This window comes from Saccoglossus kowalevskii, chromosome 11 (assembly GCF_978046115.1).
Source record: "Saccoglossus kowalevskii chromosome 11, keSacKowa6.1, whole genome shotgun sequence".
Lineage (NCBI taxonomy): Eukaryota > Metazoa > Hemichordata > Enteropneusta > Harrimaniidae > Saccoglossus > Saccoglossus kowalevskii.
In genome coordinates, this window is record NC_140651.1 from 29,619,038 (window position 1) to 29,633,343 (window position 14,306).

The window sequence follows — 14,306 nt, forward strand, 5'->3', positions numbered from 1 at the left end:
CCAATCTGGTTTACCTTATTTCCCAACTTGCAAAACTGATTTGTATCTCAGCTCAGTTTTTTTTTTCTTTTTTTGAACTGAGGTCAAATCCCAGTCGTTTGTCAAACTATACCAATGTGAAGCCTGTCACAGCACAAAAAAACTATGTGAATCAACGCCGGAGATTGGATGGTACGACGACCCTTAAATTAGCGTCAAATATGCTTTGTTACAACATCATTGATTGGCTGCGAGTCACCTGATTGGAGCACGACCTGGGTCACAGAACCGTATTTATCCTTATTATCAACGGGACTTTGCGAGAGAGCCACACCCACATTTTCAACCATTTTTAGCGCAGAAGTTGCCAACAAATGTCGAAAAACTCATGAATTTTATGGATTTGAATAAAATAAAGCTAGCGATTGATAAGACTGGTTAATAATATATCCCCCAATGCTCTTCGAATTTTTTTATTTTATTTCAAGGTGAGAAATAGATAGTTGAAGTTCCATCGATTTCAAGGCGACTGTTTCACCGCGACAACTCTATGCTGTGTTGTAGTAGTTTCGTGAGGTAAAAAAAATATATAATAAATAGTACTTATTTAATTATTTGGTTTTACAGCCCGCAAATTACGGGACATGATCCCCATGAATTACGATAAATAAATGTTGATTGTGTTGAATGATGGACGTCAGGACTGTTTGGAGAAACCAATAAAATCCAGAAAATTGTTAGTAGTCTGAATTTTTGCACAGTCGAAAATAAAGCGGAAATTCAACAAGCGGTCGCAAAAGCGAGCGATCGAAAAGCAGAAGCGGGTGAGAGGTTGGGCGAAATGAGTTCTGTGCTGATGCCACATTGTCGCCATAATGAGGCCCCAATGAAGCAAAGTGATAACCGCCTAACTTTTTAATGTTGTGACATTGATGCGATGCTGAAGCCATAACAATGCCATAATGATGCGATGCTGAAGCATAGGTGAAGCTGAAGTGAAGCCAAAGCTTTCGCGAGAACTGTACTGTAAGGAGGGCATGGTGACATCATTGTGTAGGTCCAAACCTATGATAATTGCATTGGTTCAAAGCTAAACAAGTATGAGTTAACTTACCAGTAAATGGCATTGTCTCTTGCTTGTGAGTCTAAATATTCAGATTCAACATAGATATCTTTATAAATGCGTCCACACAAACAAAATACATCAGGTACTTGATTTTCTTTTTTCTCTAAACACTGTAAATAACAAAGAAAGTCAGTAAAATATGAATACTAGTAGTTTTGCTTTGTAGTTAAAAAAACATTTTATCTACAATATATTGAAAGGTTTTCAAGTGAGAAACAAGAGTACCGTGGAAGTACTTTCTTAAAATGAGCACATGACACAGAGACTGTATTAAGTCAATGTGAAAAGTAAAACAGTTGTGGTCATATACTTACTGCAGTGATTGTGAGCAAAGCTTTCTCTCTATCACCTTCTTTCTTTCTCCTAGTGAACAAATATAAATATGACAAATGTTTTTGAAACAGAATAATAAGTAAAATGTTGAACATACACCAAATACAGTCCCTGTATGATTATATATGCATGTGTCCTGTGTTTTCACAGGGTAAATGAAATGGGTCTGAGAATATAACAGATATGTTTGTTTGTTTATTTCAAAGCAAAAGTCCATTTACTCAAAGAGTAAATACAATTTCATTTAATGGCATTGAGTGCATACAATGGTAACAATGAGATACATTCAAGTTTTGCTTTTCAATGCAAAATAAACAAAACTAGCTACATTCGTAACTGGTTTGTAACAGCATTTTTGAAACAAATTAAGTGGCAATCAAATCTATTCATAAGCATCTGAAATCCAGTTTAGAAGTTGTAAAAATTCTTGATTTGTGCATATATTGGCACAAAATAGTCACCAGCTGGTCATCTTGAATTTCACGGTCAAAGTTTGAATCTAAAGACAGTGCGAATTTACTCACCTGTTCAGGGCAAAAATGTATAGTATTTGAATAGCAGATTTCTGTGTTATGTTGTCATTAAACTTATTAATAGCCTCAACTAGAGTCACCATGGAATCATAATCCTACAATGAACAAACAGAGTTATTTGGGATTGCGTTTGTAAACATTTCACTATCATGTCACATTAGTTGTATTCATGCACTAGCCTGGCATGTACACGCCAAGCATTGGGACCGTGAAGGCTTATGTCAAAGTATGAGTGAATGATAAGGACTGAGCTAGCATCTGCAGAAAACAAAACTCAATCTTGGTTCCAATTGAGTGTCTGTGGTTCCAGCTCTGATATGCTGAGTTTTGTGTGTGTGAACAATCAGCCAGTAGTAAAATAAAATAGTGAAAGAAAATGACACAACTGAATACATATCTACACTTATCTGCATAAACAGTATGCATAACAACAAAACAAAAAATATGCACCAAAATCAGTTCTAGAGTTACTTTATCTATTTATGTTCTGAACTGCATTCCACGCTACCTAGTAGTAATTTAGATTTTATACATGCAGACATTGGTATGACATTAGCCTCTCTTTGTTCTCAACACGAAAGATGAAAAGATGACATGCATCAGTAACTCTTCATGTGTGATGCCCATTAAAACATCCAACCTACCTGTATCTCTCTATATGACAGCAAAAATTGATGAATAATATCACTGGTTAATAATCTTTGTTCATCCATACGGTGCTTTAAAACAGTTAATTCCTAGAGGGCAGACAGTATACAGTACTATATATAGTCAATAAATGTATTAATGTCAAGCTATATATACCTATTAAGTACAGTCAACATAATAATGTTGAGCTATATATACCTATCAAGTAAAGTCAATGTAATAACGCTCAAGCTATATATACCTATCAAGTACAGTCCATGTAATAATGTTGAGCTATATATACCTATCAAGTAAAGTCAATATAATAATGCTCAAGCTGTATATACCTATCAAGTAAAGTCAATATAATAATGCTCAAGCTATATATACCTATCAAGTAAAGTCAATATAATAATGCTCAAGCTATATATACCTATCAAGTAAAGTCAATATAATAATGCTCAAGCTGTATATACCTATCAAGTAAAGTCAATGTAATAACGCTCAAGCTATATATACCTATTAAGTAGTCAACATAATAATGTTGAGCTATATATACCTATCAAGTCAATATAATAATGCTCAAGCTATATATACCTATTAAGTACAGTCAACATAATAATGCTCAAGCTATATATACCTATCGAGTAAAGTCAATATAATAATTCTCAAGCTGTATCTACCTATCAAGTAAAGTCAATATAATAATGCTCAAGCTATATATACCTATCAAGTAAAGTCAATATAATAATGCTCAAGCTGTATATACCTATCAAGTAAAGTCAATATAATAATGCTCAAGCTATATATACCTATCAAGTAAAGTCAATATAATAATGCTCAAGCTGTATATACAAATGTACCTATCAAGTAAAGTCAATATAATAATGCTCAAGCTATATATACCTATCAAGTAAAGTCAATATAATAATGCTCAAGCTATATATACCTATCAAGTAAAGTCAATATAATAATGCTCAAGCTGTATATACCTAACAAGTAAAGTCAATATAATAATGCTCAAGCTATATATACCTATTAAGTACAGTCAACATAATAATGCTCAAGCTGTATATACCTATCAAGTAAAGTCAATATAATAATGCTCAAGCTATATATACCTATCAAGTAGTCAATATAATAATGCTCAAGCTATATATACCTATCAAGTAAAGTCAATATAATAATGCTCAAGCTGTATATACCTATCAAGTAAAGTCAATATAATAATGCTCAAGCTATATATACCTATCAAGTACAGTCCATGTAATAATGCTCAAGCTATATATACCTATCAAGTAAAGTCCATGTAATAACGTTGAGCTATATATACCTATCAAGTAGTCAATGTAATAATAAACAAGCAGCTTCTCGGCTGAGATAGCTCCGCACTGCGCATTTCAATTAAAGAACAAAAGATATCATTAGAAAATGAACAATATGCATAGTATCAATGCAATGGGACTTGCTGTTTTCAACAAGAATTCAAAAATATAATTTTTAACCATAAATGATTGTGGTTTTTAACAAGAAGAAAATATCACTTTTTACCAAAAATGACAATAATATTCATCAAAATTAGAGAATTGAAGATATCATCATGAAATGAACAAATTTGAGAGTGGTCCATATGTAGTATCTATATATGTAATATCAAAGCAATTGGACTTGCGGTTTTTAACAAGAAGTTGAAAATATCACTTTTTACCAAAAATGACAAAAATATTCACCAAAATTAGAAAATTAAAGATATCATTACAAAATGAACAAATCTGAGAGAGATTCACATGTAGTATCTATATATGTAATATCAAAGCAATTGGACTTGCGGTTTTTAACAAGAAGTCGAAAATATCACTTTTTACCAAAAATTACAAAAATATTCACCAAAATTAGAGAATTGAAGATATGATCATGAAATGAACAAATCTGAGAGAGGTCTACCCAAGGTACATATACACCAAGTATCAAAGCATTCAGGCTTGTAGTTTTCAAGAAGAAGTCGAAAAAGTAAAACATTGACACAGACGACGGACACCGGACGACGCCGGACAATCACTCATATGATAAGCTCCGCTCGACAAAGTCGACAGCGGAGCTAAAAAGTTATAAGTATACCTTTAACACATTAACATGTACAGTCAATGTGATAAACTATAACATTATATAATATACTAAAGAGTATACACCACTTTAAATGCAGTACTTCCTTGCTTCATTTACAGTTGTGTTAAACCTACCTTGGCAAGATCCTCTCCTTTGAACTTCTCTCTGGTTTTACGAATATCATTAAGTAATGCTTCTCGAGCATTGATACTGAAATGACAAATAATGCAATCCATAATGATTAGCTGAGTAGATACTTCCTTGAGGAAGAATTAAAATAAACTATTAGATGTCAACATATCTGTCTTCATTACATTGTACAAAATGTGATGATAGCCCTTGGTTGTTAGTATGTGATTCATATTAAACAACTTATATGAGAGTCACTAATGAAAAAAAATATCTTGGATAATATCAAACCACACCATGTAAATAAGATAATTAACATTAAACGACCATTACAATACAAATTCATAAAATTGTCTTGTTTAAAGTCTGCACTTTTTTTCAGAAGATTAGGACAAAAATAGCCAAATTTTTTGAGTAAAAACTAAAAATTGACTCAAATATATACTCAGAAATATTGAATAATATCAGAAAAAGTGTTGAAAAATTTGGGTGAGAATGGCTGAGTCAATTTTCTGTTTTTATATTTTTGTACCAATCTTCTAAAGACCATAAACAAAGCTCTTTTGTGAATTGTGATGAAAAAAGGGAGCTGGCGGTGAACGGGATAAATCTGATTGAATAAGCTATTACGACAAGAAAAATGTCAAGTTTATTAATATTGAAATGTGCTATTTTAATACCTGGATGTCACTTGTATATCATCAAGTTTGCTTTTCAGCCTGGTCACCAATGGAGGACAAACAGTTGCTGCTAGCTCTGCAGGTGGATCCGTCTTACCATCAGTGTTTATCCTAACACATGCTACATCACATACATATAACTTGCCATTGGTGTCTTGTTGATATGGAATGAATTCATATCCAGAACTCACACAGGAATGCTACAATGTAATATGAAGTGAGTGTGTCAGGCTATAATTAGAGCTTACCATGTGAGAGCACTTAGATACATAGCATTGCTTTATAACATTTTCACCACCAAACTATATAGGCCTTCTTTTAATGGTATGGTTTTATTGGACATAACTGTTTAGAAACTCATTTAAAGGAAAAAGACCAACCTTATTATATACCCTATATTATATAAAATATGTTTTTGAAATTCAGTTCCTCACCCCCTTGACTATTATCGCTGATTTTTCACCATCAGAGTGATTTACATCGTAAATTTTGGTTTCACGAGCGTCTCTAATAAATAACCTATCTAACCACTGGATTGAAGTAATGATGTTATAAAAAAATCCTAGAAGATTTGTCGAAAATCGTTTTAGCATCAACGTATTTTCGCTCGGAAACGCAAGGGCGATAAGACTCAATTTTCAAGGACATTGGCAATGGTACTAGCCCAGGATGAACTTCCTGTTCAGTGCGTCTTTGATTGTAGCAATGTTTACGCCACTGTACGAAAATACGCACACACACTCGCAAATTTGACAACATTCACTTGAGCGTTTAGGATATCGGGAATAGAAGCAAATAGATGGAAATAAAACTCATGAAGATTGATGATTCGATTGCTGGGTGGTATAGCTGTATTTAATGTTCATTTCTATGCAATATGTCTACACTTGCGATGCTCAATTTCGATGTGTAAAATCATATTGCTGCTGTGGAAGGCGGCGGCGACAGATTGTTTTGGTTCTGCAACTCTCATGGGCAACTGATTTTTAGGTTTCTTTTTTTTATATTCAAATGTTTACTTGGTCGTATTTTGTATATACTAGTCAGACACTGACAACAAGTAAGTAAACGGGCCAGGACATAGTCAACATCATTAATAAACAAAATTTACATTACAATTTCATGCTTCTGGATAATCCGATATTTATGCTGGAGAAACAAAGTATACAAGTACTGTCTATGATATACTGCAAAGTGGAAATAATATACCTATTTAACTATTGTACAAAATTCCAAGAGCACAAAACAAAGAACTGACAACAATCGATAAAAAAACAAACAATTGCCAAGTACACTACACAGTCACTGTAGTCACACCAGTAAGAAAAAGATACTGTGTAACTCATGGCAAATGTAAATACAAAATAAATATCAGTGAATACAATATTTATAAAAAAAAAAATGCAGTTTGCAGCCTCCATGGACAAGTTCACAATCTCTAATATTGCAAAACAGTCAGTTGTGAACTGAACTTTAAATCTCATAGCCAGTTTATAAAATAGTGAACAAAAATTTTCGTAAATAATACTGACCGGGAAAGATGCCCACCGTGAAGTGTCTTGTTTTATACAAATTAAATATTTCCATAAATTAATTTTTACTAGCTATATCTTGATTGTGTTATTTCCTGAATTAATGAAAAATATGCTGTCATGTATTTTTAACTTTATTATGACATACATGTATGTTTATAGTTAATTGGTTGTAGCTAGAAAACGATTAACTGAAATTAAGGGAAAAAAAAACAAGACAGTTCACAGGTCATTCATGTGACTTAAAGTGTTAAAAAAAATGTTTTCAATAGTCAATAGAATAGTAAAAAATAAAATAGAAAAATTGGCCATAAAACAGTTTCTTAAGGCCGTCTACCCCCTAACCATAATGTAATTCAATATGACCCTAGATCCACATAACTGTAAGTGACCTGAAAAGGGGAGGGGCACTGTAGGGGCAGGGTTAACATTACGGATCTACGTCAAAACCTGATATACTAGTAGTAGTTGTTGTACAAACCTTTAACGATAACATTGTCTCTGGTTCAGTGTGGTGATATAAAACTACATTTTCTGTCTTTCCAAAACTCTCTCTAACACCGAGATGATAAAATAATGGCGACTGATGACTAAAGACAGACATATCCACAAATGCAACATCAGCAAGGTAGAGCATGTCCAGCACAGTAGTTTCTCCAAAATCCAGGTGCTCGAATGCGATGAGATCTGGACATATTTTACCAACTTTAGAGCAGGCTTCTTGTACGTCTTTGTAGACATGCTGTGATAGCGTAGAGTTCGTATTACTGATCACCAACACCACACGCATCGAGCGGCATTTGCTTCCATTTTTCGAAGACATGTCTCATAAAAACGAAGCAATAACGTCAACACCATATATTAATCGTAATTATTACATTAATACAAGTATTTATAAACACTATATGAATATGTCACACTTTTTTCGATGATGACATCCGACAATAACAACGCGGACGGCCATATTTAATGTAACCCCAACCCACAATACACTACTACTTCCGGTACAAAGGTTCATGACTTCTTCTTTGTTGTTTGATGCCGCGGCTAAATTTATTGGAAGTTTGGCTGCAGTGTAGTTTTCAACATTAAACGAAGTGCAAAGCCTAGCTGACCAAAAGAAAAGTGAAATAGAATAGTCAGCCACAATGTGCTTGACGCTTGGCATGTAATTCACGGTATTCACAAGAATGCACGTCGGTCAGACGTTGTTATAGCATTTCCACGTACAAATGAACGTACCGATTTCAAATATCTACAGGAAAAAGAAAGAAAAAAAATACCCACTAGAACCCGCCTCATTGCCACCGACAAATTAGAATTTCTGTATCTTTATAAACACCAAAAAAGAAAATAACAACTGTAGTGTCCTTGACACGTGTCCATATAAATGTTAATGTTGGCTAGTCGTGCATTTGAAATACCATTCAGACGTAAACTGTGCACAGAGTATACGCGTGAAGACAGCTGGACGGTTATTATGTTACACATTAAATTATGCATGATAAACCGAGTGCTATTAGTGAATCGTAGCTTGATCGAAAATAGTACAAATTATTTGTATTCTTCGAATAGTATTGAGCTCGCATTTTTTTCCAGAGTGATGTTAGTGTGAATTGTTAATATTTAATTTGTAGTAAACGGAACATGAAAACAAACGTACGGGACTATATGAAGACGATTTCAATAACTAGAAAATGATGTTCGAGTTTTCAAAGCTATAAATGCATTATAATAACTGTAATGTCTCTGGAATAATGGTCATTAACTGTATCATTGTACAACACATGTCCTAGTGAGAAATGTACGTATTGTAAATCGCTGTAAATAATTCGTTGTTATTGATGTTTGCATATTTTTTCATCGTGCTCCACCAATGCTCCATTCTTGGTTTGCATTCAAGTTATTCGACCCAAATACATTGTACAAAACTCTTATCTATAGTTGATGTTAAATATTCAATTGCATCACGCGTCATAGAACAAGCTACACGACTGGAAGATGAATGTTAATGCTGTAAACAAATGTAAAAATAGTAAATGTTAAACATGTCTGATCTGAACTGAACTAATGCTGCGGTATGGGTTCTACACAGGAATCGTTACTTATTTTCAATATGGCGATTTTCAGTTTACGTTTTTGCTCATACTCTTCTTTGTGGGATCAGCACTTGTTTTCCCAGCTTATAAATAAAAGATTGGAACAACTTTAGGATTTGTATTTGTTATTTAAAAGCAAGCCAAAATTCCTCAACACACCGTAGAAGCCGTATGTTGTGGGCTTATAATAAACACAGTATGCCCTTTGTTGTAACATTACATTCGATGAACCCATCGCCTGCTCCACAGTCGTATACCGATTGAACTCATTAACCCCATTAGGAATCTCAGTTTTCACAACAGGTCGGCTCTGTGTACATTTTAGATGTTTTCATCGGTAGCCTAGTAGTTTATTCATTTCCCCTCTTTAACAAACATCGCTTTGACAAATTTTCTTACGTGTGCCTGAATTTAAACAGACACAAACTCAGCTCTTTATCCATATCATAATAAAACTGATTTTTAATATCAAATTGACATTATGAATACTTGGTTCATTGCACGGGGTTACCGCTACACGGTAGTCGATATGAATATAGCGGCGTTTAAAACCATTACGCGTTGAAAATATCTCCAAGTCCCAACTACTACACACAATTTCAGTTAAGACGCACTTCTATGTTGCCATTCCACAGTTTTTACAGTCAGTAAAATTACCGTAGACTAAAGAATTGTTCTTGTTTAGTCCAAAACATTAAACATTTTTTTATTATTACTCTTATGGTGTGACACTATCATAAAAGATCGTTAACGTGATTAGCATATAATTTATTACCAAATAGGCTCAGTATACAATTTTTTTAACATTTTCTTTTAACTTCCATAATTTTTATTGCTATTTTTGTTTAATGGATAAATAAATAAATAAATGGGCCTATATTTATATCGGATTTAACCGTATTGCTCTTCACATTGCATTTATGGACCTTCTGGTCAATGATTTGCATATTTATAACTCATTAACATGACGTATGCATCCTTTTATTTGATTTACTTGTGATTACAAATGTATATGCTATATATTTACGTGCGGATTTAGGAAGAGGCGCGCCAGGCTCCCCTTCAGCCTGCAAACAAAACAAACAAACCCACCCATGGTAATAGGATCGCCCCTACCGAATTTCTGGATCCGCCAGTGATATTAGTAAAGCCAACGGCGATTAGGTGTTTGTTTTGTCGAACAAATTCGTACAGTAAATGACATTAAAACGGCATAAACAGTATTGCTGTACTTATTCTGACTTATCTGATACGGACGTTTTACTGCTTTGATAACTACAAATGTCAACATTGAAAATAATAATCAAAAAGCATAGCTTTGCAGGAAGCAAGTATAATACATCTACTATCTTGGGTATGAACATCTGTCATTTACAAAATGGGTACGTATGTACAATCTGATATGAATCTGCAATGTAATGCTTTCACATTATCTGTTCCCTGATTGGTTACATTTTAATGTCTCGTATGTCACTGTCAGTTGCTGCTTTTCATTATTCACTAGTTCCGTATTTTATCGTATCTAATAAAGAACTGGTGTTAACGTGTCACATTTCACGTATTATTCACCCACGCTACAACACACTGACGCATACATGTCTACAACAGGTAATTGTAGGTAATTAAGATCTTATTTAATAAAAGTCATAGTCATAAACAGGTATAACGACAACCCCTTTGAATAACATAAACGTCCATGTAATAATATACAATTGATCGCAGTATAAGTTATTGCGCCCTCGCCGTCCACATCACCCGTTGGCGAGGGCGTATTACCACACATTAATACTAGTACTTGATTCTGTCAGGCATGGTCCCGGGCAGGAGGGCTCGTCAACTTGCCTGGTTCTTTTTTTTTTGAGCGTGATAGTCGAACGCCTGCATGTCAATATCTTCGACTCGTCTCATGGAGATCGGATATATATTTAAATGGGTACATGGCTCAATTCTAGTTGACCACCAAACTTACACTCAAAGAAAACGTTTCACCGAGTTTATAATGTAGCGCTACAGCTACTCTAAGTAGAAAAGAGACGTTCTGTTGTACCAATATACCACTGAAACTACTGTCAATGGAAACGAAAAACGTTCCATCGTAACGATGTACTATGACAGATAGTCACAGCAGAAGCTGAGACCCATTCCGTAGAATATATACACGTTATATATATCACTACAGCCACCGTTCTATTGTACAATATACTAGTACCATTGCAGCTATTATTAGTAGAGACAGATAACCGTTTCATTTTACCAATATATCACTACAGCTATTTTTAGTAGAGACAGATAACCGTTCTATTTTACAAATATACCACTACAGCTATTTTTAGTAGAGACAGATAACCGTTCTATTTTACCAATATATCACTACAGCTATTTTTAGTAGAGTCAGATAACCGCTCTATTTTACCAATATATCACTACAGCTATTTTTAGTAGAGACAGATAACCGCTCTATTTTACCAATATATCACTACAGCTATTTTTAGTAGAGACAGATAACCGCTCTATTTTATCAATATATCACTACAGCCATTTTTAGTAGAGTCAGATAACCGTTCTATTCTACCAACATATCACTACAGCTATTTTTAGTAGAGACAGATAACCGCTCTATTTTACCAATATATCACTACAGCCATTTTTAGTAGAGAAAGATAACCGTTCTATTTTACCAATATATCACTACAGCTATTTTTAGTAGAGACATATAACCGCTCTATTTTACCAATATATCACTACAGCCATTTTTAGTAGAGAAAGATAACCGTTCTATTTTACCAATATATCACTACAGCTATTTTTAGTAGAGACAGATAACCGCTATATTTTACCAATATATCACTACAGCTATTTTTAGTAGAGACAGATAACCGCTGAATTTTACCAATATATCACAACAGCCATTTTAGTAGAGTCAGATAACAGTTCTATTGTACCAATATATCACTACAGCTATTTTTAGTAGAGACAGATAACCGCTCTATTTTACCAATATATCACTACAGCTATTTTTAGTAGAGACAGATAACCACTCTATTCTACCAATATATCACTACAGCTATTTTTAGTAGAGTCAGATAACAGTTCTATTTTACCAATATACCACTACAGCTATATTTAGTAGAGACAGATAACCGTTATATTTTACCAATATATCACTACAGCTATTTTTAGTAGAGACAGATAACCACTCTATTTTACCAATATATCACTACAGCTATTTTTAGTAGAGACAGATAACCGCTCAATTTTACCAATATATCACTACAGCCATTTTAGTAGAGTCAGATAACAGTTCTATTGTACCAATATATCACTACAGCTATTTTTAGTAGAGACAGATAACCGTTCTATTTTACCAATATATCACTACAACTATTTTTAGTAGAGACAGATAACCGTTCTATTTTACCATATATCACAACAGCCATTTTAGTAGAGTCAGATAACAGTTCTATTGTACCAATATATCACTACAACTATTTTTAGTAGAGACAGATAACCGTTCTATTTTACCATATATCACTACAGCTATTTTTAGTAGAGTCAGATAACAGTTCTATTTTACCAATAAATCACTACAGCTATTTTTAGTAGAGACAGATAACAGTTCTATTTTACCAATAAATCACTACAGCTATTTTTAGTAGAGTCAGATAACAGTTCTATTTTACCAATGTATCACTACAGCTATTTTTAGTAGTCAGATAACCGTTCTATTTCACCAAGATACCACTACAGCAATTTTTAGTAAATACAGATAACCGTTATATTTTACCAATATACCACTACAGCTATTTTAGTAGAGTCAGATAACAGTTCTATTTTACCAATATATCACTACAGCTATTTTTAGTAGAGACAGATAGCCGTTCTATTTCACCAATATATCACAACAGCTATTTTTAGTAGATACAGATAACCGTTATATTATACCAATATATCACTACAGCTATTTTTAGTAGAGACAGATAACCGTTCTATTTTACCAATATATCACTACAGCTATTTTAAGTAGAGACAGATAACCGTTATATTTTACCAATATACCACTACAGCTATTTTTAGTAGAGACAGATAACCGTTCTATTTTACCAATATATCACTACAGCTATTTTTAGTAGAGACAGATAACCGTTCTATTTTACCAATATACCACTACAGCTATTTTAAGTAGAGACAGATAACCGTTATATTTTACCAATATACCACTACAGCTATTTTTAGTAGAGACAGATAACCGTTCTATTTTACCAATATACCACTACAGCTATTTTTAGTAGAGACAGATAACCGTTATATTTTACCAATATACCACTACAGCTATTTTTAGTAGAGACAGATAACCGTTCTATTTCACCAATATATCACTACAGCTATTTTTAGTAGAGACAGATAACCGTTCTATTTTACCAATATACCACTACAGCTATTTTTAGTAGAGACAGATAACCGTTATATTTTACCAATATACCACTACAGCTATTTTTAGTAGAGACAGATAACCGTTCTATTTTACCAATATACCACTACAGCTATATTTAGTAGAGACAAATAACCGTTCTATTTTACCTATATATCACTACAGCTATTTTTAGTAGAGACAGATAACCGTTCTATTTTACCAATATATCACTACAGCTATTTTTAGTAGAGACAGATAACCGTTCTATTTTACCAATATATCACTACAGCTATTTTTAGTAGAGACAGATAACCGTTCTATTTCACCAATATATCACAACAGCTATTTTTAGTAGATACAGATAACCGTTATATTATACCAATATATCACTACAGCTATTTTTAGTAGAGACAGATAACCGTTCTATTTTACCAATATATCACTACAGCTATTTTAAGTAGAGACAGATAACCGTTATATTTTACCAATATACCACTACAGCTATTTTTAGTAGAGACAGATAACCGTTCTATTTTACCAATATATCACTACAGCTATTTTTAGTAGAGACAGATAACCGTTCTATTTTACCAATATACCACTACAGCTATTTTAAGTAGAGACAGATAACCGTTATATTTTACCAATATACCACTACAGCTATTTTTAGTAGAGACAGATAACCGTTCTATTTTACCAATATACCACTACAGCTATTTTTAGTAGAGACAGATAACCGTTATATTTTACC

The 14,306-nt window shown here is 33.3% G+C and overlaps 1 protein-coding gene across 3 annotated transcripts in view; it reads right to left on the reverse strand.

Moving 5' to 3' along the window:
- Positions 1–8,347, reverse strand: part of LOC102803495 (mitogen-activated protein kinase kinase kinase 15-like) — a 60,702-nt gene extending 52,355 nt beyond the window's left edge. For 2 of the 3 annotated variants that reach the window (XM_085505109.1, XM_085505108.1), the window contains exons 1-7: positions 7,527–8,026; positions 5,514–5,713; positions 4,839–4,914; positions 2,616–2,708; positions 1,963–2,066; positions 1,420–1,468; positions 1,094–1,215 (exon numbers count right to left, since the gene is read on the reverse strand). In XM_085505109.1, the coding sequence (XP_085361235.1) occupies positions 1,094–1,215; positions 1,420–1,468; positions 1,963–2,066; positions 2,616–2,708; positions 4,839–4,914; positions 5,514–5,713; positions 7,527–7,868 (986 nt within the window). In that variant the 5' untranslated portion in view covers positions 7,869–8,026. Of the gene's footprint in view, positions 1–1,093; positions 1,216–1,419; positions 1,469–1,962; positions 2,067–2,615; positions 2,709–4,838; positions 4,915–5,513; positions 5,714–7,526; positions 8,027–8,332 lie in introns of those variants that run through there. The other variant, XM_085505107.1, reaches the window with a different exon arrangement.
- Positions 8,348–14,306: the final 5,959 nt, after the last annotated feature.